The sequence below is a fragment of the Corythoichthys intestinalis genome, chromosome 10, assembly GCF_030265065.1.
Source record: "Corythoichthys intestinalis isolate RoL2023-P3 chromosome 10, ASM3026506v1, whole genome shotgun sequence".
NCBI lineage: Eukaryota > Metazoa > Chordata > Actinopteri > Syngnathiformes > Syngnathidae > Corythoichthys > Corythoichthys intestinalis.
Window position 1 is genome coordinate 12,388,206 of NC_080404.1, and position 26,707 is coordinate 12,414,912.

General features: G+C 40.5%; 1 protein-coding gene across 1 annotated transcript in view; it reads left to right on the plus strand.

Annotated features, from left to right (window-relative positions):
- Positions 1-79: 79 nt before the first annotated feature.
- The window catches only part of tarbp1 (TAR (HIV-1) RNA binding protein 1), a 33,951-nt gene continuing 7,323 nt past the window's right edge, over positions 80-26,707 (plus strand). Inside the window, exons 1-28 of the mRNA XM_057849020.1 lie at positions 80-1,105; positions 2,090-2,196; positions 2,285-2,348; positions 2,462-2,610; positions 2,694-2,746; positions 2,846-2,943; positions 3,017-3,152; positions 3,228-3,324; positions 6,720-6,809; positions 6,896-7,031; positions 7,115-7,363; positions 10,114-10,208; positions 10,282-10,419; positions 10,486-10,709; positions 10,788-11,028; positions 12,192-12,380; positions 12,742-12,941; positions 13,014-13,085; positions 15,851-15,971; positions 17,315-17,422; positions 17,500-17,649; positions 17,754-17,840; positions 17,919-18,124; positions 18,203-18,284; positions 18,373-18,538; positions 20,281-20,466; positions 20,559-20,683; positions 25,697-25,833. Of these exons, the coding sequence (XP_057705003.1) occupies positions 208-1,105; positions 2,090-2,196; positions 2,285-2,348; positions 2,462-2,610; positions 2,694-2,746; positions 2,846-2,943; positions 3,017-3,152; positions 3,228-3,324; positions 6,720-6,809; positions 6,896-7,031; positions 7,115-7,363; positions 10,114-10,208; positions 10,282-10,419; positions 10,486-10,709; positions 10,788-11,028; positions 12,192-12,380; positions 12,742-12,941; positions 13,014-13,085; positions 15,851-15,971; positions 17,315-17,422; positions 17,500-17,649; positions 17,754-17,840; positions 17,919-18,124; positions 18,203-18,284; positions 18,373-18,538; positions 20,281-20,466; positions 20,559-20,683; positions 25,697-25,833 (4,604 nt within the window). The 5' untranslated portion in view covers positions 80-207. The remainder of the gene's footprint in view (positions 1,106-2,089; positions 2,197-2,284; positions 2,349-2,461; positions 2,611-2,693; positions 2,747-2,845; positions 2,944-3,016; positions 3,153-3,227; positions 3,325-6,719; positions 6,810-6,895; positions 7,032-7,114; positions 7,364-10,113; positions 10,209-10,281; positions 10,420-10,485; positions 10,710-10,787; positions 11,029-12,191; positions 12,381-12,741; positions 12,942-13,013; positions 13,086-15,850; positions 15,972-17,314; positions 17,423-17,499; positions 17,650-17,753; positions 17,841-17,918; positions 18,125-18,202; positions 18,285-18,372; positions 18,539-20,280; positions 20,467-20,558; positions 20,684-25,696; positions 25,834-26,707) is intronic.

The window sequence follows — 26,707 nt, forward strand, 5'->3', positions numbered from 1 at the left end:
ATAAAAAATTGTGGCCACATGGAAAAAAAATCAACCTCTCGCGATAACTTATTGTGACGTATGCGGAAGTTTACAACCAGCCCCTGCATAAACGCAACACGCGACAGCGCACAGGACAATCTTCTTTTTTTTGTAAGGCACCGACAGGACAATTCATCTATTTTGTAACGTGCCTTCCTACCTTTTAGTCTTTTAACGTCATCTAGAATGAATTCCGTTTTAATTAAGGCAATTTTAGCCATTTCTCCTGACTACGAACTACTGTTTGACTCCCTGTGCTGGCCAGCTGACGTGTGGCCGGAGACGGAAAGCGTTGAGGCGCTGACAGTTTTCATAGAGGGTCTCGAGAATATTGTTGTTCAATCAGAAACAAGTTCATCGCCAACCGCTAAAAGACAATGTATACTTGATAAAATCGAGTCTATTATTTGGACGCATTGTCTGCCTCTTCTCTCCCAAATATCAACAAAAGAAGCGGAGGGTGTGAAATGGTCATTTCGGGGGAGCACAGCAGCTGTGTGCAGACTTGTGGCTGTCTGTGTCCGGTTATGTGACCCGACTGTGGTGGGCAGAGCCGCTCTGGCCGTCCTGCCTTCTCTCCGGCTGCCAGAGGAGGACCGACCTGGCGTGGAGAAACTTAGTGTGGAGGTTGCTAGTGAAGTCCTGGCTGCACTTCTTCCCTCTTTAAGAGGAGACGAGCAGCTCACGTTGAGCGTTTTGTCGTGTGTTTTGTCGGGCATTAGAACTTTTCAAGACGGGTTGCGCTGCCGGGTCACCGTCCGGCTTATGTTAGCCCTGTTGAGCTCTTGCAGTGATGCAATGCTGAGCAGCATCCTTAGCAAGACTTTGAGCGACTTGTGCAACTGGCACGCATTGGAACCTACTCCATCTGTAACTGAGCGAACACTGCTCTATTTGACCGCTCTGTCGGACTACCTGCTGGCACCTACCAAACCAGACCCTCGTCCCTGTCTCCGGTTTTGGTGGGTGATTCAGAACGGACTAATCCACAGAGACAGTGTATCCCGTAAGAGAGCACTGTATCTCCTCAAAAGGTGTGTGGAATCATCACAGGAACAGGGCGTGGACTGTCCTTCTCAACAAGGTAAAATGTTTGCCTAAAGGTAGCTCAACAGTAGCTAAAAGTACAGTGTATCACAAAAGTGAGTGGACCCCTCGCATTTCTGCAGATATTTATATCTTTTCATGGGACAAAATGACACTTTGACACAATGAAAAGTAGTCTGTGCAGCTTAGTTAATTTATTTAGCCATCAAAATATAGCCATTAATATCTAAACCCCTGGCAACAAAAGTGAATACAACCCTTAGAAACTACGTACATCCCCAAATGTCCAAATTGAGTACTGCTTGTCATTTTCCCTTCAAAATGTCATGTGACTCGTTACAGGAGTGCTGTCAGCATTGCTGCAGAGATTGAAGAGATGGGGGGGCAGCCTGTTAGTGCTCAGACCATACGCCGGACTCTACATCAAATTGGTGTGCATGGCTGTCACCCCAGGAGGAAGCCTCTTCTGAAGACGGTAAACAAGAAAGCCTGCACACAGTTTGCTGAAGACATGTCAACAAAGCACATTGACTACTGGAACCATGTGCTATGGTCTGATGAGATGGGCGGGCTTTCTTGTGTACCGTCTTCAGAAGAGGCTTCTTCCTGGAATGATAGCCATGCACACCAATTTGATGTAGAGTGCTGCGTGTGGTCTAATCACTAACAGGTGGACCCCCATCTCTTCAGCTCTGAGGCATGGACCTGATAAGTGACAAACAGTATTCTTCATCTGAATGCTAAAGAGTTGTACTTTTGAACTAATTCATTCTTTTTTCAAGCTTTTTATCTGAGTTTGTTCTATATGATAAAATGTCTGAATGAGTGCTCGTCCGAGACTGGTGATTCCATAGTTTTTGCTAGGGGTTGTAGACCGAAAATTACGGTACTCATGTGATTTCCCAATTTAGTTATCAGGAAGGCAATTTTGTTGCTCTTACAGTAGACCTCCTTAGACTACGCCGCTATATTGATGGGTTATGTGACTATAAGAACTTGCACTTTCTTTCTGTTATTGAAGTTAGTGGTGAGGAGATCTTGTTCAAATGGACAGCCAAAAGCAGCAAGATTCTCAGAGCCTTTTGGGAGGATTATGTGCTGGTGATGGAGACTTTGGAGGAAAACCAGGTCAACATTGCCTTCTGACGATTTTGTTCATGGGTCATCGCCACCTAAACATTACTGCAAAGAGATCTACGTGCCGTTTCTTCTTCAGGTCCATGTTGTCCGGCCGGTTCTGAATAGAATAGACGCTCTAATCCAAACTACGGCAAATGAAGGTATCACTGTTGCTTTTCATACTGTTTGAACAGTAAAATTACAGCGTGCTAAACAAAACCATGGTAAGATATCTTATGTGTCCACTCACTTATGCGCTGTCTCGTGTTTGGAGGTCAAGACCTCTTCCATCCCTCATGGCTGCTATGCGTGTACCAGCGGATGTTCCACAGTGAGAATAAAACCTTAATGCGAGCGGGTGTCTGTCACCTCCTGGAAATTCAAACCCTCCAGCAGTCAGCCTTTACTTCAGCTTTTTCTCAGGTGAAATTTTGTGCATGTCTCCCTTTGAATTTGAATTACTATATGTTGCGTTCATGGCTAAATTTGTCTAATTCGCTCTCCAGTTTGTCGTTGGGCCATTTATGGATGTTCTGTCAGAAATGTCACTCTTCTGCAGGTGATTTTAAACTCAGTGACACATATACATTATTTGATTTGTTTTACATTAGGTTATAATGTGTAGTCAGGTGTAATTAATTGTTGTACTTTTCTCTAGGGCAGGTGGCCAAAGTGTTGGAGACTGTCCCGAACTGGCAATCAAACTCCAAATATTCTTAAAAACCTTCTTCAACAACCTCCCATTAGAGGAAAGAGGTGCAAACACGCAGCTTTACCCCCCTCTCAGCTACATAGCCTTTCTTCTGTGAAAATTTTATGTGCTTTTCAGGCCCTGTACTGCTACAAATGATCCAGCAGCTTGGATGTAAGCATTGGTGTGCAGTGCCCCTCCTCTTCATCTCTGAGGCCCTGTCAAAACTTGCTCCACACCCAATATTAACGATCGATGGGCTCACTGCCCTCAGGTTCGTGCGTGGACGAAAACACTACTTTCATAGTTCAAGTGCCGATTAATTGCATTCTTGTTGTGTCCCCAAAAGGGAGGTGCTGCGCTGCACCATGATCACACATCAAGTCCTCTTGAGAGGTGCTGCCCAGTGCTTCTTACTGAAAAGCGCCCTCTGTCTCCTAGATGTGGTAAGAAAAGCATAGTCTGTAAAATACTTGCTCTGCAACTTTAATGAGATCTTGGCTAAAAATGCAATGCATTTGTACTATCCTTAGGTACAGTATATCCATATTAGTGTATTATAGTTGACCTGCACTTTGACATTTCTGAGGTGTCCTATCTGTAGCCCTGATACATTAATCCAGTGCTTCTGAATTACTTTTTGTGACGCCCCCCCAGAAAGACGTATACGTCATGCGCCCCCCCCAACTCTGCTGCCACTGTAAATTGTATCATTTCTCTATAAAATTATTATTATTACAAGTACACTCCTGCGTTACATTGCGTCTTTTTATATTAAAGATAAAAAAGTAATAGAGTTCAACTTACATTAGAGTATAACTTTTTTAACATTGTTTTGTTTGGAACAGAAAAGACTTAAAGGGCATCAATTTGCCTGAATTAAAAAAAACAACTCACATTCAAACTGTAAAAATACACTCAAGCTACATTTTTTGACCATTTGATACTGGAAAATAAAATTTAGTAAAATCAATAAATGTCAGATCATTCATTTTGATCAGCAACATTAACACATGAAGACAATATGCCAAACAATTTGACCGAAAAAAAAAAAAAAACAGAATTAATCGAACAAAAAACAACAGTGTCATCTGACCGAGGGACAGTTTTTATTTTTGCTACAGGCAGTATCAGCTCCTTTTCTATGGTGTGGGGTTATTTTGCACTGCACAACTTTGTATGCCACCCTATATCATGCTAACAGTGTTCGCTGGTTTATTGATGTAACTCTGACAAAGCGGTACAATTTTTGGCAATATTCGGCAAATTTCCGCTTAAAAAAAAATAGCGGCTTATCAATGCGATTTTAGGTCTAATTAGGCCTCAACGATATTGGAAAAAATATTGTTGTGATTTTTGGGGGATTTACGATATATTGCGATATTATACTGGACTGTCTCAGAAAATTAGAATACACGATATTCTAATTTCCTGACTGTCTCAGGAAAATAGAATATTGTGTATTCTAATTTTCTGAGACAGTCCAGTATTGCGATATTAAAAAAAAAAAAATCTAAATATATATATTTTTTAAAAGATATTTTCACTAGATGACTTGGAATAGGTGTTTGGAAAGACTTTGGATGATTCACCATGACCACAGTGTACAGTGATCCCCCGTTTTTTGCCGTTAGTGGGGACCAGAACCCGCCGCGATAAGTGAAAAACTGCAAAGTAGCGCACCCTCCCCCTCAAACCCCGCCCACCCCCCACCTAAAAATTTTTTTTTTCCTTTTTTTGGTGTGTGTTCATTGTATTTATTCAGATTTAGCACTGGAAAGAGATACACATAAGACATGTTTTTTCACTTTTTTTTCCCCAAAGTATGATTAAAAAAATGTATATGTATTATATACAGTGTTGGGCGTAACGCCGTTATAAATAACACCGTTACGTAACGGCGTTATTTTTTCAGTAACGGGGTAATCTAACTAACTACTTTTTCCGCCGTTACAACGCCGTTACCGTTACTGACGGTCAAAAGCGGTGCGTTACTTACTCTGAATAAATTGAAGAAACGACCAGCTGTGTCGACGCGACTCTCTGCTCTGTTGATTTGTCATCCAAGACTTTGGGTGCGTTCAAGTTCGAGAATAGCGCACGTACTTCTGAATCCAAGCTGTTTGTCCCTGCTCATTCAATTAGACAATGCTTTCCAAAGTTTGGTAACGTTTCTGAGTTGGCTACACCTGATGCTAGCCTCGTTCCCATCTCCCACTGTCAGCCAGCAATAATTCTGCTTCCATCTTGAGGACGGCAGACGCTTTGAAGGTGACGTGAATTGTCGGGAAACTAGCCTACCTGAATGCAGCCCCTCGAGAGATGCGATGGAAGTGATTGTAATTGGCTGAGGGTTAGAGTGATGTGTCGTGGTAAGCCAATCAGAGCCGGTGATTTCACAAGCAAACCGGAACAGCGCGTGCGGCAAACACACACACGCAAAACAGATGCACAGGGTCTGGATGGAAGAGCAGTCAGAAGAAAAATTGTCCTTTAAGAGGTGGAGATATAGACACTATTTCAAGTTTGTCGAAATTAAAGGAAAGAACCTGCATGTAATGTGTAATTTATGTCCCGGGGCAAAGCTTTTGTCGACATCTGTGGTAAGCAATTCAAATCTGCTGAAGCACCTAACAAGTTAACTACCTGTCTGTTCTTCTCTATTCCACTGACTCGAATACTGCTCAGAAAATGTCAAATTCTTTGACATGCAACAAGTTCTTTTTAAAGTAACGGAAATAGTTACTTTCCCTGGTAACTAGTTACTTTTACTATAGAGTAATTCAGTTACTAACTCAGTTACTTTTTGGAAGAAGTAGTGAGTAATGTAACAAATTACTTTTTTAAAGTAACGTGCCCAACACTGATTATATATTATCATATATTTTAATAAATGTTATTTAAGCACTTCAAATTTAATAATTATGATCAGTCTTAAACATTACTGTCCCACCGAATCATTTTTAAACAAGAATAAACTACTGTAGTAGAAAAATGTTTGGCTTTATTAAATGCTTCTGAATCATTTTTCAACAACAATAAAGTACTATAGTCGAAAAATGCTCGGCTTTATTAAATGCTTCTGTTTACCTAACTTTGCTGTGACTCCTGGAGTAACATGTAGAAATTACAAACCCCTCAAGATCACTTCTAGCTTTTATAGCCACGACATAACATGTCCAGCTGCCTTGAACGTCTCGACACACACACACATTCATTTCAGCGTGCCCTTCCTTGCGCAACAACTATTTAACAAGTTAAACGATGATTTACATAAGGCATGTGAAGTCGGCTTCTCTGGCAATATCAAAGACAACCATCTGTCCACATCGTTAACTTTAATAAGCGAATGCCACAGTGATTAAGGAACAAAGAGCTGGGAGATTGAGGGAGGGAGGCTGTGCGAGCGCATGAAGTTTGTGGGATAAAAAAAACAAAAAACTATCCCACGTCCTTGCGATGGGACTATTGCGCATGTGCACATCGCGATAGCGATGTTAAAAGGATATATCGTTCAGGCTTAGGTCTAATGTCTTTAAGTGACGTCCTAATTGATTTGGCTTCCTGCTTTCCGCTCAAACATTTTTAGACACAGTCAACAGACTGGTCTTTCGTCATCTACCACTGTATTAAAAGTCGAAGCCAAACACTACATATGCATTTCCTCATCTTAGCTCTTCATGTCTCCAGTCCTCTTTGCTGTGTGTTCTTGTTTGGTTAAAAAATACTGCGCACCCTCTGAAAATGAGCGCCACTGCTACTCACTGAGTGGATGTGCAATTCCACTTTATTCTAGTACAGAAAAGAACATTTGAGAAGTACTGCAATAATGTATTTTCAGAGCACAGTGACCCTTGATGATGTCTTTACCTTCCTTGGCAATTTTCGGGGGGATGAGTCACTTTGTCGAGGCACCGCTCTTTGGAATGAGGTATGCCTTATTGTGTTTGCTTGAATCGTAAATTATATCTGCACAGGACAATTTATTTAACAGAACTGCTTTGTATGTCTTTTCAGGTGTGTAGCTGGCTCTCAGTCAATGAGGGCAGTTTTAAGCCAAGTGATAAAGATGGTGTGCCCTCAAGTAAGGGTGTCATCAGAGCATATATTCAAGGCAAAATGCATGAGTTTCTAACAGTTACAGCATGTGGTGGTAAGCTTGAGAGTAAAAAATATTTAAAAAAATTTTTTGTGTTTTGTTTTGTTATTCACTTAACTAGTTAATATGCATTTCAGGTGAGACAGAGTGTTTACCTGACCCCAAAGAGGCAGAAAAATTGGCCAGGTCCATTCTTCTGTGCACTGACATTGAGAGTAGTCAACCTGAAGGAAAGATTGGTGACAACCTCGAGTTGTTATTGTGTCCTCTGGTGGACACTCTAAGCCGTATCGACACCAACCACTACATGCCCCTGAAGAAGAGTGACAAGAGCTTGCAACTCATTCTCCAACTGCTCCAGCTTAAAGAAACACCAGAACAACACGGTTTGTATAATATTGTGGATTTATACAGTCCAGTAGTACCTTTACTTACAAAATTAATTGGTTTTGGAACTAGTTTCGTAAAGTGAAAATTCCGTAAGTAGAGACGCATTTTCCATGTAAATGCCCTGATTTGCTCCAAGCCCCCCAAAGTTCAGACATAAATCTTTTATAAAGCATAAAAATTAATCAAAACATGTAACAAATACATGATGTAACAATGAGATCATTTCAGAATAACAATAAAATAAGAGTTGTGCAGAATGTAAAAAAAAAACAACTAAGAATAGCGAATAAAAGTTAACAGACTCACGTAAAGCTGTCGAACATGACAGGCGAATGAAGAGGATGCTGGGATACACACATACACATACAGTAGAGGTCCCTCTTGGCTAATTAAATACCAGGAAGATACTAGGTATAGCCAATGGCAGAGTATGTTATGGTCAGTAAACTCTGGCAGCTGAGAGTAGCAGCCTATACTGCATACTACAAAAGGCAAAAGCCTTTTGTATCCTGAAATTTCTTAGGTAACAAGAGGCAATATTTTCCCCATTGAGACGTGCTTTAACCTGAAAATTCCTTATATAGAGACGTTCGCAAGTAGAGGTACCACTGTATTTTAGTCCGTAGTTAAGATGAAAAGCATGTGGTATAGAACAGACCAATTCTAATGTATTTGTCACATTGGTGTACAAATACACAGACAAATACTGAGGCTACGTCTACACCAGGACAGATAAATTTCTCCAGGGTATTTTGCCGACTATTTTTATTCCTGTCCACATTACGTTTAAGGTGCGTTTAAGCCCCTCCACAATTTGGCATAGTCCAGATGGCGATAAATTAGTCTTTTAATCTGCCGATTAGCCACGCCGCCATTGTAGGGCTCTAGCGTCCCCAACAGGAGGATGACGTCGGCAGGAGAATGGTTTCATCTGTTTTACTATTCAGCCCATTGAGGGGGAATTATTTAGAACGAGGAAAATGCGATGAAGAGAGCCGCAAAATGTCATTGTTTCTGGTTCTCTACTTCAATATTTTTACAGGATATTCTTTGTATCCAAGTATTTTTCCCCAATAGCTAAATAAATGGTATGGTCTTGACAAATAAGTCTTGTGCTAAATGGATTATGAAATAATAAAAATGCATTTATTCAGTACGACATGACAAAATTAGTCCATAATGGTCAAAACTGTCAACTTCACCTTTACTGTCGTACCTCCCAAACGATATTTTATGCCACCATAGTAAGTCGGGCTTTTGTCATTTCCTTGCCCCGGCTTCGGAGAATGTAAACAAACTAAGAGGCGTGAGAGCTAGCCAACATGCTAACCCGAACCGAGAGATGTTTCTAAGTCTTCGAAGCGAAAAATCACACAAATCCAGCCCGGATCATTTCACACGACGGCGGGGTTGTCGATTGTCTTCGCCGATCAGCAACCCGCCCGGCGGCGAGCAAGTTAGAGCTCGTTGTTCCCTTACTTAGAGCAAAGGGCTCGTTTGCGGGGAAGTAGCTGGACAATGACTTCCGGACAAACCGACCGACGCCGGAGGAGCGCGTAGCTGCCACATGGTCAACACAAATATGGCAAAATAATGCTCTACTACACGGCGAAGACGTAAACGGCAAGAGAGCCGCTGCAGTTGTTGTATTGCTAACATGGCAGAAAGTGTCTAAGAGCTTTTCTACATGCCCATCCATGATCAAACGTAAGTAAATAGTCCTTTATTTAAAGAAAGTTTGTAGTGTTTACTTTGTAATCGCTGTATTCACGGCCATTTTTAACACAAAGTTGCAATTTCTGATTGGGTGGAAAATTAGAACACCAGGCACACGAAGAGGCCAATAAGCCAAGTATAGTGCTCTCCCGGCAGGGGCATGTGCGACAAACTGCCGGTCGTCGGCCGAGTGGACAAGGAGCATGTCGGCCACAAAATGCAAGCCACCTCGGTATTCAAACGTGTGCCATGATCCCAGTATTTAACATAACACAAAACATGATGTTTACTCACTTCCTTGTAAGTCCAATGGTCCCACAGTTGTCGCACACTTGTTTTGGCCGATCTCGGGGTGAACGGGAACTTTCTGAAACCCAAAAAGGCTCACACGCCTCTCCCTGGTACAGCCACAAAAGCCCGCAGCCGTTTGGCTGGCGTGATGCGAAAAATAAACAAATTAATCCGCAAAATCAGCTGAAGCCGCAGTCCATCTGCATGCTATAAAGCAATGCTGTATTATGAGATGCTGACCCGGGTGACGTCACATTCACATTCGTCCTAAACCCGAGACTGGAGCCGGAAGTAATTCATTTTCATGGCGCGGGCTTCAAAAATTGAATATATAAAATGATCGATTCCACACACATCCAAGCGGTCCATTTCATTCAGGAGCATAAAACACTGCATGAAATATGAAATAAACATGCTTTTTGGTGTCATACGCACTTCAAGGCCATTATCCGACCTAGTGTAGATGTAACCTGAGTGGTATGTTTTGTAGGTTTTTGAGGTGTACATAATTTTGTGAGTTATTCCTATGATGAGGCAAACCTGTGCAATGCAGGAATCTATGAGAACAATTTGAAAACGTTCTTGACATTCTGTGATAATGCACGTTATCATAATATTGGGTGCCATTGTTTTAAAAATGCTATAACCAATTTCTGTCCTCAAATGGGATACAAGAAAATGGATACAAGCCAAATGACTTGCAATAAAGTCATGTTTTTTATTTGCTTTTTTTCACTAGGTGAAGTGACTGCTGCTTTGGAGAGGCTCATTCCGCAGCTTGAACATTCAGTCCAGGAGTTTATTGTGAGGCGTTTGTGTGGGGAACTGCATGAGGTAATTAGCAGTCCACAAAACATAAGGATCTTTTGGATTTGATAGATTACAATGTATGTTTGGTTTTATACAGTTGTGTGACATAGAGCGGGCAGAGCTGTATTTGTGTGTGTTGAAGCAGTTGGCCATGCACAGTTCTGCAAGTCAACAAGATTCCTTCACTAAGGTTATCAAGTACAGTCTCCGCATTCTGCAAGAACCGACCCAGGAGGTTAGAAGCAAAATATAATCTAAAGCCTTTAACTTGGTCAGCTATTCATCATTCTCCTTGTGATAGATCCCGACAGTGGCAAGCCAGGTTACTAAAGCAGTTGCTATGGCATCTCTTGCCACACTTTGTCAACTAATGGAATGGCAAGCAATCAACCCAGACCCCTTTTCTCCTCTAAAACAACTTAATGAGCTATTCTGCAAGCTAGTGCCGTCTCCCTGGCAAATTCATTCACCTCTGGGACGCTTCAATGAGAGGTTGCAGAAACCTCACACAACAGACACCTTGAGGTCTGTGACTGAGAGAGTTGGAAAGGGTGTTAAACACACTTGCCTGTCATTAAAGTAACCCAGTTATTCTTTCCTCAGTATTGAAGATGGGCGGGGTCTTCTCCTAGAGGACTGGGGTCGCACAGCTGCCCACTTCATGCGAGATCAGTGGATTTGCCAGAGTCTCCTGATAAAAATGGTCGCTGTTCGAGATTTTGAGTTGCCTGTTCACACAGAAACTGCCTTGGTCGCTCTGAGCTGCTGCGTGGATGCTCTAGCTCTACTTCCCAGCAACCTGGTGCTGCCCGTTCTTGCCTTTATGGAGACTGTGCTGCCACAAGTGAGTAAGTGTGTGTGAATTTCGATTGTGTGTCTATGTCAGTACTTCTCAAATAGTGGTCGGGTGGCGCACAGCGATGCTGGGGGTGGCGCATGTGACCTCTTGGAACATACTTTTTTTGCTGTACCAGAACTAAGTGTAATTACACATCCACTTAATGGGTGGCAGTGGTGCTGTCATTTTCAGAGTCCGCAATATTTCTGAACCAAACAAGAGCACACAGGAAAGAGCACTGGAGATATGACGAGCTAATACGAGGAAATACGACGAAGTGTATGTAGCGTTTGGCTTTGACCTTTATTACAGTGGGAGATGATGAAAGACTCGTCTGTTTACTGTGTCTATAAATGTTTGCAGCGGACAGCAGGAAGACAAATCAATTAAGACGTCACTTTAGACCCCAATCACATCGAGAAGCCGCTTGATTTTTTTGTTTTGTTTTTTGTTTTTGTTTTTTTGTTTGTTTTTTGCGAAAACATGACGAATATTGCCAACAATAGTCCGCTTTGTCAGTGTTACATCAGTAAACCAGTGAGCACCGTTGGAATCATAGAATGTGGCATACCAAGTTGCTCAGTGCAAAATAACCCCACACTATAGCAAATGAGCTGGTACTGCCTGCATCAAAAATAAAAACTGTCCCTCGGTCCAATGACACTGTAGTTTTTGTACTGTTAATTTTCGGTTTTTCGGTCAAATTGTTTGGCATATTGTCCTCATGATTTAATGTTGCTAATGAATTTGAATTGATGATTATTTATTGATTTTAATAAATGTTATATTTCAGTGTCAAATGGTCAAAAAATGTGACTTGAGGTTATTTTTACAGTTTGGATTTGACTTCTTTTTTAATTCAGGCAAATGGATGCGCTTGAAGTCTTTTTTTTTTTTTTGTGCTACAAACAAAACAATCCTAATACAGTTATACTTTATTGTAAGTTGATCTATATTAATTTTTCCTTTTAATATAAAAAGACTATACTATGCAGAGGTGTGCTTATTATAATAATATAATTTTATAGACAAATGATACTATTTACAGTGAAGGCAGAGATTTGGGGGCACAAAACGTTTGTCTTCCTGAGGGGAGGGTTTGGGGGGTGTAATAGAAAATAATTGAGAAGCACTGGTCGAGTGTTAAAGTGTTATATTTTTCATCTCAGTTAGTGCACGAAGACGAGGCCCTCTGTGTGAATGTTGTGAGTCGTACCTGGGAGCTGGTACATGGGCTGAGCAATAACGCCCATGACTTCTGGCCTGCCCTCAAATGCTTCGTCTCTGTGGCCTTCCACCCAACACTGTTACTGCTTACAGACAGTCAGGCCCCATTGCTGACAGCAACTGTGAAACAGGTAACCATTTAAATTGTCTGCATCAAACCAAACTCCCATGTTCAGACATTGCAGTCTACTTTTCCTTTGTCCTAAAAATCTCAACAATTTTGCATATTGTTTTAAATTGTAATCAAGTCATTGTTAGAACAATTTCTTGTTTAAAAAAAAAATTGAAATTACCCTTTTCCTTGAGTTATGATTTATAAGTTGTTGAGTACATATGCAATAATAGGATGATGGCCATTATACATCAATACAATTTCAAATTCATAACAACCCAGTGAAGGAACTCTTAACTACTGCGTTTCCTACACCAAAAAATCCGTTTGCCACAGCTGGTCATAGTAGAATAATGAAGTTATATTGATGATTTATTTAGATTGCTGCCGAGATCATGGAGCTGTCTGAGTCCAAGAACGGAGTATTTAGTGTGCTGCTACAACACTGTTGTCACACATGGTTACCTGATCATGGACAAAGCAGGAAGCAAGACGACTGCATTTTTTCCAGTGTTTTTAATCACATCAACATCATGGCTGAGGGCTGCATTTATGGCCCCGTGTTCAGGCGAGATCAGCGGTACTGATGAGTCTTTTTTTTATTATTATTATTTTTTAAAAGAGTGTTTCATTTACTGTTTTTCTTCCCAAGGCTCGTTCAAGATGTCCAGGCTTATGTAGAACAACTTGGTGCTCTCTGCGCCTCTAATGCTGTGGTGGCGAGGTGAGCTGCTGCCATCCACGCCTACTTTACATCCAATAATGGGGCCACTCAGAGGTCTAGGTGCGGTCGCACCCCCAGCCCCGACCTACGTTCTGCCCCTGGCTTGTATATTAACAAAAATCCACGGTGTATACAAGCCAAAATTTTGAACCGCAAATACAGTGGCATGAAAAAGTATCTGAACCTTTTGGAATTTCTCACATTTCTGCATAAAATCACCATCAAATGTGATCTGACCTTTGTCAAAATTGCACAGATGAAAAAGCAGAGTCTGCTTTAACTAAAACCACCAAATCATTCATAGGTTTTCAGATTTTAATGAGGATAGTATGCAAACAATGACAGAAGGGGGAAAATAAGTAAGTGAAAAATCACGTCCAATATTTTGTAAAACACCCCCCCCCCCCACCCCCCGACAGCATTAACTTCAACCAGACGCTTCGGGTAGCTGCAGATCAGTCTGGCATATCGATCAGGACTAATCTTGGCCCATTCTTCTCTACAAAATTGCTGTAGTTCAGTCAGATTCCTTGGATGTCTGGCATGAATCGCTGTCTTGAGGTCATGCCACAGCATCTCAATGGGGTTAAAGTCTGCACTTTGACTTGGCCCCTCCAGAATGTGTATTTTGTTATTCTGAAACCATTCTGAAGTTGAGTTACTTCGGTGTTTAGGATCATTTTCTTTTTGCAGCATCCATCCTCTTTTTAGCTTCAACTGTCTGTCAGACAGTCTCAGGTTTTCCTGCAAAAAAATCCTGGTAAACTTTTGAATTCATTGTTCCATTAATGATTGCAAGTTTTCCAGGCCCTGAGGAAGCAAAACAGTCCCAAATTATGATGCTCCCGCCACCATGCTTCACGGTGGCGATGAAGTATTGATGTTGAGCTGTTCCACTTTTCCTCCACACATAACGTTGTGTGTTTTTTATGAAATTCCAAGGTTCGCAGTGAGTCAGCAACAGGCACACTTTTGCTAAATAGACAATGTTTATTGATTAGAAATAGCAAATAAATGAAGTTTATTGATTACAATTGATTATAATCCCACAAAGGCAAGCAAAAACAAGCATAACACAGAATAACCACAGCGTTATGTCTAGATTGTCACTGATTGCATCTATAACCCCCCACGATGCAGTTAAAACACACACAAGTACAAGAAACAATGGCGCTAGATATATAATTGTCAATGCTAAACACCCCCATGCCACAGTTAAAGCACAACGAGTTCCCTGATAATGAATCAAGCTCCTACCTGTTGACAATGAGCGGAGAGCCAACGCTCTAGGTCTGTCTGAGTATCCAGGGAACAACACCGAGCAATCACACGTTAATCCACGGCAGACTCTGGCGTGGCCCGGAAATGTCCGGCTCTTTATTGGCACATGCCACGTAAGAACAAAGGTGGCCAGCCCCTGCTCTCAGGAGGCACACTGCCTGTCCAAAAATGGTAATTGTAACATATTTTGCTCAACCTCTTAAGGAGATGAGTCTCGTGTCCAAATATGATTGGTTCACTCGTTGTACTTTTTAGCAGCAGATGGTCTGTATCAGGTATCATGGTAACCATAGATACGAGCTAAGCAGTGCCAAAGTGGCGGGCATAACTTGATAAGAAGTCCAAAAGAATGTGTGCACATAAAAAACAGCAATACACAGTTAGTTACTCTTAAAGGCACCCTCAAAGGCAGTTATTGTCAAAGGCAGTTATTGTTATATTTTTGTGGACCCAGTTTGGGTCACCAAAAAGGTTACAGGTGTTTTTCTCCTTTCATTGTGTTTCTCCCAAACTGTGGTTTCATCAGTCCACAAAATATTTTGCCAAAACTTCTGTGGAGGGTACAAGTGCCTTTTTGTGAACATTAAACAAGCAACAATGTTTTTTTAGACAGCAGTGGCTTCCTCCGTGGAGTTCTCCTATGAACACCATTCTTGGCCATAGTTTTACATGTAGTTGATGTGTGCACAGAGATATTGGATTGGACTGTGCCAGTGATTTCTGTAAGTCTTTAGCAAACACTCTAGTGTTCTTTTTTACCTCTGAGTATTCTGCGCTGAACTCTTGGCGTCCTCTTTGGTGGATGGCCACTCCTTGGGAGAGAAGCAACAGTGCCAAACTCTATTTGTAGACAACTTATCTGACTGTCGATTGATGAACATCCAGACTTTTAGAGATAGTTTTGTATCCTTTCCCAGCTTTATACAAATCAACAATCCTTGATCGCAGGTCTTCAGACAGCTCTTTTGACTGAGCCATAATGCATATCAGACGATGCTTCTCATCAATACCATTCTTACCAGGAGTGTGTTTTTTTATTGGGCAGGGCAGTTTTAAACCACTCATCAGTGATTGGGCACACAGCTGACTAACAGTACATTGTTTGGGGGAAAAAATGGTTCCAATTACTTTTTAAGTCTCCTTAGGCAGAGGGTTTACCGACTTTTTCCCCCTTCTGTCATTGTTTGCATGCTATCCTCATTAAAATATGAAAACCTAAAAATGGTTGGGTGGTTTTAGATAAAGCAGACACTGTTTTTAAATATGTGGGATTTTGACAAAGATCAGATCACATTTGATGGTGATTTTATGCAGAAATGTGAGAAATTCCAAAAGGTTCAGATACTTTTTCATACGACTACATTTGCGGCTCCACTGTGCAATAGAGTAGTACATGACTGTTGACACAGTGATCAAGGCTTTTGTTTTAGAAGCCCTGCCTCTAGGTGTCTCTCTTGCTCTTCTATAATGCTATTGTTTTACAGTGACAATAAAGATGACCAACTACCTCGCATTTACTCACTGGCTTTCCTCACTCGCCTGGATCCTTCCAACATTCTGCATGAAAGACTGATGGAGCAGCTTGTTTGCACTCTCTTAGAGAAGGTAACTTAGACTTGTTTAGGGCTGCAGCTATCGAATATTTTAGTAATCGAGTAATCGACTGAAAATTCTATCGATTAATCGAGTAATCGGATAAAACAAATATATTTTTAGGTGAAGAGCAATTATACATATACATGAGAAAACAAGACATTTCATCTAATCTTGAACCATTTTCAGTCAATCAATGTCTTTATTTTCGATGTATATTGTTGAAAACAGCCAACAATTGCATCTCAGGTGTAACTAGAATTAAAAAAAAAAAGACTAATTCACTGCTTTCACTCAAAAAACTTTTAGATCTTATTAATATATATATATATATCTTACCTAAAAATGCCGTTACGCTTGATAACACACATCACTTAAAAGTTAGGATTTTTTCCCCACGTGTTTCAATTGAATTTCTCTTTGTGTCAAGCCATTTTTAAGTTCTAGTTAAGTTTTAAGTTAGTCTAAACTGTAAGTCCTGATAGGATTTTGAGTTTTTGCAGTGTTTAAAATAAATGTATGATACAGGCTGTATTGGAGCACATTAGGGACCAGTGCTACTTGGTGTTTTATCCAGCAATGACTACTGAGCTAAAATTGATAGTTAGCATGATTAAGTTTTTATTTTACACCCTCATCACTCCACAATGCTATGTTATGTTAAAGCCTGTATGTAAGACACGTTAGCCACACATCGACAGCGGTCATAATTAATTGAAACCTAGCCCTCCGCAGGGCTAACGTTCCCTGAGCTAGTAGCGACAGTAACGTTAATCTTATTTATTAGCGCTTAGCGCTCTTTATTAGCGCTCTTTATTAGCGCTTAGCGCTGTACTGCTTTAAACGCTGCCCAGACGCGGCCGAGTCTGTCATGCGCATCTAGTTCAACATACATGTGATCTCTATGAGACGCGCCAGACGCTGCCTGTTATCAATGTAGCATTGTGCGGGCTAGTATTTAGCAACGTCGGCGTCGTTTGTGGCGGCTGTTGGCTGCGGTAAGTTTTTTTTTCCCCCCCCTTCTTCCTCTCCGCACGTGACAGCGCGTTGTCCCGCATTAAAAGTAGTCCTAGCAGAACGTGATGCTTAGAGCTGTCAAAATAAACGATTACTCGAGGTGAATAAAATTACTCGGATCAGTTTTTAAACTCGAGTTACTCGAGTTGCTCGAGTACTCGTTTCAGCTCTAGACTTGTTACAGTATAACCAAGTCACAATGGCCATAACTATAGTGTCACATATTGTAAACAGTATAGTGCACAAATTGAAGTAGAATAGATTGAGATAGATTTGTCAACAAAAACTTGCCTAACCCATCAGAAATCGTTTTGCTCTCTCGTCCAACTTTTTACCAGGACAAGCAAATATCAAAGACCGTGCGTATTTCTAGTAACTCTCTACAACATCGTGTGAAGAACAGAGTATGGCAAACACTGCTAGTCATGCTTCCCAAATTAAAAGAGGTAGATCTGACACTCTAATCATTGCAAATGCAACCAGGCAAACAGTAACACTTTGTCTCTTTTGTTAATGCACGCAGGAGTTTGTGGCCTCCATACTGAGTAGTGTCTTTGAAGCTGGCTACTGCAGTAACCAGGCTTCAGTCAAGTATTTAATTGAATGGACAATGATTCTGATCCTGGTCCGTTATCCAAAGCATATAGACCGCTTTTGGACCTGCTTTAACATGGTGAGGTTGACCTTGCAATGACTGGGTTACAATTTGGTGTAAATACAGCTAAATTTGATTGGGTTAAAAGGAAAATAGCTTTAAATGATGTGCTTTTTATGCAGCATCATGAAGGAACCAAGACTGGCATCTGCACCTTCTTGGCAGTCCTGATTCATTTTGCTGTCATCGTTCCCACCCTCAAGGATCCAGTGAGACTTCTTCTAAATGTCTTTCTTTCTCATATCACTTTACAGTCATAATAAAACATACTCCTGTATTCCTTTAAGAAAAAGCATTTGGCAAACGCACTGGACATTAGCCTTCAGTGGTGTTTTCACCATAACTTCAGTGTGCGGCTCTATGCCCTGCTGGCTTTGAAGAGGATTTGGAGTTTGGTGGAGGTCGGGGACGAGACGACAGCTGATGGTCTTAGGAGACTGTCCACTGTGGTCAAGGCCTGCCTGCACCAGACTGAAGCCTTGAAGAATAATGGGTGGGAATGCTATACTACAGTGCCGTAGCTGCAAAATTATGAATGTATTGTGCCGCAAACATGTCTGCTAATTTTTAGGAATGCAAACAGGAACTGGACCAGGATTCAAGAGCACTTTTTCTTTGGTGCCTTCCATCCTATCAGGGATTATAGCATTGAGGTAAGTGTTAAATGCAAATTTTTCTAAGTCATCATGCATGCATGTACTTCTTAAATAATTACACTTAATTGTTTCCTTTTTCCCCTAGACTATATACTACACTTTTCCAAGTCTTTCAGGATTGGCTGATGATGAGTGGATTCCTCCCTCGAAGCTGGAGAAGCTGTCCTGCTTTTCTCAGACACCCCCTCTTAGGAATGCCTCACCCGACTTGAGTCAAATCAAGCCCGGAGACTGGATCCAGCAAGACAAAAGTATAGTGGCACATGCAAATCAAATCAAATTCACTGTATTTATCAGTTTGAAACTGATGTCAGTCAATTAATAGATTAAAAGAACAATAGGGCAGCATAGTATGCAGTCAAAGCTAGAGTCTGCAGTGGCCATGTTTAAGGGCTAAGCTGAGATAAGAGAGCCTTTGATGTTGTAGATGGTGGTCGGTGTCTGCTGCTCTTGATAAATGGTTTTGCTATTGATTTTATTGAAAATTTTGTTCCAATGACTGAGAGTGAACCAAACCAGGTAATAATATTGAATCTAGGAGTGGGAACCTCTTGGTACCCCACAATACGAAACGATTTGCGATACAAAGCTCACGATAACGATGATCTGACGATATGGCGATACAATGATTATCGATACATTGGTCAGGAAATCATTCTAGGATATTCTACAAACAACTAATAAACAGAAAAACAAGCTTCTGCTGTGAATTGGAATGTGTTCATCACTAGTAGACGTCCAAACCATTTGAACTGTGAGGGTGGGAGGGTGGCAGCGAATGAGTTCATTCATTCATTCGCTGCCATCCCTCCCACTTCAAACGGATTGAACGTCTGTGGCGGTCGTTGGCAGCCAATCCCAGGCAATGAGGTAATTTTGGGCCATTTAAGGTCATTTACCTGTTGATTTTCAGTTACTTCCTGTTGATTTGGGGGTATTTTAGGGGTCTCCTCCGGTTTGTTTTGAGTTACAGAACAGGAAATGACCTGGGAATCACCCAAATGAATAGGCAGTGACTTAAACTCAACAGGAAATGACCTGTAAATGCCCTAAAATGAACAGCAAGTAAATGCCCTGAAAATCGATCGGACCGAATGACTGAATGCTCTGGTTTCGAATGAGCAAACGTTCCCAGTCTAAATGGATTGGGTTTCGAGCACCGTCAATGTAGCCTTGGAGTTAACTGAGACACTACCAGTATCAGGGTGGAAGATTTTAGCAACTTTGTTGGTTCATTTTTATTTAATTGTTTTAGATATTGACACCTTTTTTAAACGATACCTCGATTCTTGGCAGAAGCATATCGATAACCTTTTAAAATACAAAGTATCACGATATATCACCATTTCGATATTTTGTCACACCCCTTAGTGAATCTGAGGATGGATTCAGTTGAAACCTTTATGGAAGGCTGTGAGTTTGGATTGCTGAACCTTAAGTCTGAATATGCCGTTGGCATTTTGATCAAATGTGGAGTCAAGATATTTGAGTGAACCTTTTCAATGACAGTATTTCAATGTTGAATGGGCGGGAAGGAGTGATAGAGGAGCAGTGAGGGAACTAAATATTACATTGGTTTTGGATATGTTTAAATCCAGACAGTTGTCCTGGCACCACAATGAAAATAAATCCAGTTCTGTTTGCAGAAGTCCATCGGTGGTCATAGGGTCAATGATCATAGTGTTGTCTGAGTATTCGATGTACTGTATGTTGTCCCAGGGTACGTGCTCCTACAGTTATTTGTGTGGAGTAAAGAATAAAGTAGTTAAGTGTTGAGGTGACCGTTCAGCCTGGCCCTCTGATCCCTTCTCATTAGGGAAGGAGACGACCCAGAAGAGACTCGTTAATGCTGGGTTTGCAGTTGCACTTTTTTGCCAAGGAATTAGATGATGAAGGATATCCAAATGGAAGGGATGGTGTGCATGGATCCAGGCTGTTTGAATCTTGTCTGATGATTTTGGGTTGAATTGCCGTTTTTTTATATGTTTTCCAGGTGAGGATGTCAAGGACGAGCGCTGGGCTGAGGTGCAGAAAAAAATAACCCCCTGGAGGTTGGACATCCAGGAGCATGATCCAGATCTTCAGCTGTTTCCGCAGCAGCGAGCAGCTCGCTTGGGCAAACAGCGTGGCGCGCTTCTGGTGGTTGCCTCTCTCATTGACAAACCCACAAATCTTGGAGGTCATCATTCTGTGAAAAACTGACAACACAACTCTTATTTTAAACTAGAGGTTTGAGAGTAACACCACCAAAATGTGTTTGTGCGGTTTTAGGTTTGTGTCGGACCTGTGAGATCTTCGGTGCCAGTGCATTGGCACTGGACAACCTCCGTCATGTAACTGACAAACACTTTCAGTCACTCAGTGTCTCATCTGAACTTTGGCTACCTCTTGTGGAGGTGAGAAACACCACATTTGACTCCACAAATAGCATAGTTTGCCAATCTGCAGAGAAACACACTCACTGGTCACTGCAATAAGTATACCTCCACCATTAAGACAATACAAGAGCTCTTTTATAAAGGTAACCAGTGATGTGCGGTCAGAAGAGGCAGAGCCTCACCTGTCATCATGACAAAAAATAGTTATAACATCAAATTTATATTAATATTTGTCCACTGATCTTTATGTATGGCTAATTTCGAACAATTTTTATAGTCAAAATCGCTGAATTAGCCTATTTCCTGTTCAAATAAAGAAATGAAACGAGAGGTGCGGCAGCAACGAGTAAAGCCTCACCCCTGAATGCGCAATCTATTACAAACTGGGTTGATACATGCAATTGGAGCGTGCGGGTTGCCGTATATCTGCATGTCGCCATTATAATGTTTGCAGATAAGTTTATTTGACCTGATTTTCCACAGTCTGGCTAATGTCTTTAACCCTTAAAGTTTAATGCTTGTTGGTGACGTATTTAGTTTTGCTGATGGGAAATAAAACCGCAGTAAAAAGGCTCAGGTTGCGGCAGATATTACTCTGCCGCACTGAAGGGGGGCGTACGTGAGCTACGGGTACTTGGCGCCAAGCGAGTCAAGTGCACTGCTGCGAGCCGTTTTGTATTTTGCTACGTCGGACTCCCAAAATGGAAGAGGATTATATATCTACGCTTAAAAGTTTCTCAAAATTGGACTTTCAGTCAAAAGGGGACGTGATTAAGACTGGTAAGACCAATGCCGGAGCTGAAAGGTTTGCTTCAAACTACGGGACAGAAGATAATGCGCTCTTTTCAAACGGAGAGTGGTACACCCGAAAAGACTGGCTATGTGGCTGTCCTTCGAAAAATCGCCTTAACTACTTTCCCTGCCTTTTGTTCTCAACTTGTGCTAATGTCTGGACACGGGATATTGTGACAAGAAAGATTTACCACGAAGCCTCAGCAAACATAGGAGATCGAGCACTCTCATTCAAAGCCAGATTGCTTTAAAAACTTTTGGAAGCTCAAGGATCGATTTGGCTTTGAACGAACAGTGGAGGCTCAACGTTAGCATCCACAATGCTAAGGTAAAGGAAAACCGAACGATTTTGAAAGACCTCATTAATGCAACCTGCTTCATAGCTAAACAGGAGTTAGCATTTTGTGGTAACATTGAGAGGGCAAGCTCTTCTAATCGTGACAATTATGTAAAACACATGCTTTTGCTGAGAAAGATGAAAGGTTAGCTGGACATTTGGACACATCCATTGTGTTTTCTGGCTCGTCAAATAGAATACAGAACAATCTAGTTGAAGCAAATGTCTCCATTGAGGAGGAGAGACTTAAATACTAAAGGAAAATAAGGATTACAACAAAGTAAGGAGGTTTTTGTGGCGAAGGACAGGCACATGGACTTCATCTACAAATAAAGGTAAGACCACAAACAGTTTTCATTTCAGTCTTATAAGAGATCAGACTAAATAGAACATTTAAAAACTCAATTTTGGCCTTATATAAAATATTCTTTGTTCTTTTCATGCTTTTTGTTGAGCAATCTGTTTTAAATTGATTAAAGTATCGTAATTAAAAGTTTAAAAAACCAACTGAATATTTCACTAAAGGTGAAAATTGAATCTGTGGTTTTGTACACCACTTTTTACTCTCCTTTATGTTGCATGAATTATAGAATTGCGACGGCCAACACATGGAGGGTGTAGAGCAAATGCATATTATTTTCTTAGTTTTTACGTATCTTTAATATGTAACGTGTGTTCGTGTTGTGGCTGAGTGGTTAGCACATCTGCCTCACAGTTCTGAGATCAAGGGTTCAATCCCGGGCTTCGGCCTTCCTGTGTGGAGTTTGCATGTTCTCCCCGTGCCTGCGTGGGTTTCCTCCGGGAACTCCGGTTTCCTCCCACATCCCAAAAACATGCATGGTAGGCTGATTGAACACTCTAAATTGTCCGTAGGTATGAGAGTGTGCGTGAATGGTTGTATGTCTCCTTGTGCCCTGCGATTGGCTGGCAACCAGTTCAGGGTGTCCCCTGCCTACTGCCCGTAGTTGGCTGGGATAGGCTCCGGCACCTCCGCGACCCTCGTGAGGAAAAGCGGCATGGAAAATGAATGAATGAATGTTCGTGTTGTGTGAAGAATGCTGATGAGACATTAAAGAACCAGTAGCCGATTGAATAAGCTACCCTTTTTGGTTTATATATTTGTAAAGACACTAAACGAGTCAGTGCCTCACCAACCATGAACCTCACCGCACGTCACTGAAGGTAACGTAAATGGAAATACGTTTATTTATGCCCTAATGGTGACTCAGTGTTTTTAAAAATAACATTCCTCATAATACAGGCATGTTTAGTTAGTAAAGGTGTTTTTTCTGTCGTTTTGTGATTAAAGCTTCAACAACTAATCGATTAAATCGATTAATAAGTTAATTGCCGACAAATTTGATAATCAATCTTTGCTGGCAGCTATGAGCAGTTCGTTTGGGTCCTTGTTTGTGTGTAATGTGAGGCTGCGTGTACGGCAGTTTTTTGAGCAAGCAAGAGAGACTTCACTGCTGCAACTGTTGTGGGTTGCTGACTCAATAACATTATGAAGTGTCGAGAATTGGATTGTTTTTTGTGTTGTTACATCCAGTATGCCTCAATCAGACGTGAGTAAATGCAGTCAATTGTATTATTTGTATTCTTTGTTGATGAGACGTTACTACTTAGCACGGAGCGCTAAGCTCGTTAGCGATTATGCTAATCAGTGTCTTAAGTGTCTGTTTGTATTGTGTTTTGGAGAAGCATATTAGCACTTGAGTTATTGTTAGATAGTAAAGTTGTCTCATTTCTTTTAAGAAAGAAACCACACACATAAAGCCATTCATAAAACAACTTGGTCTCCTTTTAGCACAAACTTCCATTCAAACTGTAAATTGTCATACAAGAGAGTGTGCTTTGGATTGTATTCATGAACAACTGTTTGATAAAGAAACTGATTCATTACATTCTGCATCCCCCTTATTTGAAATGTTTGTTTAATTTGAAGAAAATATTCATTAACACAATTTCTATCAGCGCTTCGCCAACAAAAGAAATGACAGCAGTCAATATTTTCCATTAACAGGACTTTTGTCTGATTTGTGTATATTTATATATATATATATATTTTTTTTATGGCGGAAAACACTCAGGTGACTTAAAGTTCCGCTCTGAGACCCCCAATTTGGCCAAATTTTAAAATTGTCCGATATGCATGTGTGATACATCATTGGAAAGCTTAAAATCTCAATTTTCTGGGGTAAGAAAAAATTTGAACTCGAGGGCATTTTAAAAAAAAAAAAATTTAAACAGCAAATCCCTAACTGGAGGCGAGAGCACGCGAGAGCAGAATTACAGACGCCATGACTTTAATGAGTTATTATCGCGTACTTACCTTGTTTTGATCCAAACACTCAATGTAGCATGTATCACCGAGTGTCGAGACACAGCTGTGAATGCCCACAGCTGGATTTGTTGGGGATTTTATGGGTGAAACATGGTAAAATAACAAGGGTCGCGATGCAGAAATTGCAGACATCAAGCAGTCATCTTTTTCATATATTTACCCTTTTAAACGTTTTTTTTTTTTTTTTTTTTTCATTTTTCTTTGTTTGGATCGATTATTTTTCATCTAACATATTGGAGAAAATGCGACAGTAACAAAAAAAATACAATTACCATATTTTTCGGACTTTAAGTCGCAGTTTTTTTCATAGTTTGGCTGGGGGTGCGACTTATACTCAGGAGCGACTTATGTGTGAAATTATGAACACATTTTTATATCATTTCACATGTTAATTTGGTGTTTTGGAGTGACACTGATGGTTTGCTAAACTTGTTAGCATGTTCTTGATGCTATAGTTATCTGAGTAACTCTTAATAGCTATGTTACGTTAACATACTGGCCACATTCGCATTTTGTTGTTCATGCATCATGTAACCCTTATCATACAGTACACTTATTCAGCATGTTGTTCTATATTGTATTTTAATTTCAAATTGCCTTTCAAGATGAAATATGCGTTCTATGTGCTGGATTTTATCAAGTAAATTTCCCCCAAAAATGACTTATACTCCAGTGCGACCTATATGTTTTTTTCCTCTTCATTGGGCATTTTATGGCTGGTGCGACTTATACTCATGTGTGACTTATAGTCCGAAAAATACGGTAAGCGATAGTTATGAGGTAGAAATCCGTGACTTTTACAGACGCCCAATTTTTCATTGTGACGTAATTTGTTTAAAAGTTTAAAATATGCGAGTGAATAATTTTTTTTTAAGTCGTTTTCTTTTTTAAACTAAATATTAGACATCAATTAATGATTCTAAGCTAAAAATGACAGACATTTCGAATAATAAATATAATTGCTTACCTTCTTTTTATGGGTAGATTGAAACAAAAGCAGTTGCGCGTCGTCTGTAAACGGGGGTTTCCAGGGTAAAACGTACAAATTAAAAATAGTTCGGAGGCTTAGTGCGCCATGAATCTGCTATGGCAGCATATAGACATATTGCTCTATCAAACACAGCAGTTGTTTTGGCTTAAAATACAGCAGTTTTTTTTTAAAGAGTGCAAGAGCAGAAACTTTTTCAGTCTTGTCTGTGTTTTCCGCCATATATATGTTTTTTTCCCCATTAACAGGACTTTTGTCTGATTTGTGTACTGAGAAATTATTTTTGTTTTATTCTTGGAACCTTTATTAAGTTTTAAAAAGTTTTATTTGATTAAAACCGTACAGTTGTAGTTTACAGTTAAGTCAGGAAGCAGTAATAAAATATTATTTTTGAAGGAAATAGTCATCAATTTTGTCTTTATTGTTCCTTACAATATGCCTGAAACAACTTCGAGTTAAATTGTGAAGGTAATTGAAAAAAGTTATATTTATCAGATTTTATATACATATGTACATACATATGTATGTATATATAATATATATACACTGAATGTGTTTGCCTTTTAGGTAAAGCCTTTGGAGCTGGCAGACTTCCTGCAGGTAAAGAAGACCGAGGGCTACCGCATTGTCGGTGTGGAGCAGACTGCCAACAGTCAGAGCCTTGAGGACTACCAGTTTCCTGAGAAGACTCTGCTACTTCTGGGGTATGACATAAATAGCTGTTTAAAAAATCCCCAAAATATTTTTATTTATTATTTTAAGTTTTATTCGGCGCGTCTGTACAGGGTGACCCAAAAAAAGATTTTTTTTTCTTTTTGTCCTTTTTGATTAATTAGACTGCATCCTCCTGTACAAATGGTTTCTTGAAATCTGCTTCTGAAATTCCTCTTTTACTGTTGCAAAATCGCAGCTTGGATTCTGGTTACCGTAGTTACTAAATTAGCAGGGTGTTTACTTAGTCAAGGTGTCACAGTCTTGCAGTGCTGTCAAATGCTCATGTCTGAACTCTGAAAATAAGCTCTTAAAAATGTCCGTTTTTTTTTTTTGTGTCACCCTGTAATTCAAATTCACACCCAGGAGAAAATAAAGGGCAAATGAAGAGTTCAATTTTTGAGCGTTTTACTAGGTTAAATTGTACCGAATGCGTCCTTCACTGTGTCAAAACTCATAATACAAAAATAAAATAATAATTGACTGTTTTTTTTAGTTATTGCCATAGCAACACCTTGGCAACGAGCGACGCGCCTCGCTAATGGCCGCTACCTGATGACGTAATTTACAGAAGACCTCGCCAGCATTCCAATACGGAAGTACAGCACTATGCTATCCCGCCATATGTTGCAAAGATTTTCTGGGTCGTCATGCCGTCTCAATGCGTAGCGGTGAATTACTCACACGGAGGCTTGAGAGTCTATCAGTGGAGTGGCCCAAAAAACCTTCTTCTGCAAGGATTTGGACATCTTTAGTGAGAGTCAAATGGAAGAACTTCTCCCCGGCTCCTCGATCGCTTGTTTGTTTTCAACATTTTAACGACAACAGCTTTAAAAGCCTAGAAGAATACAACCTTTGTTTTTCAAA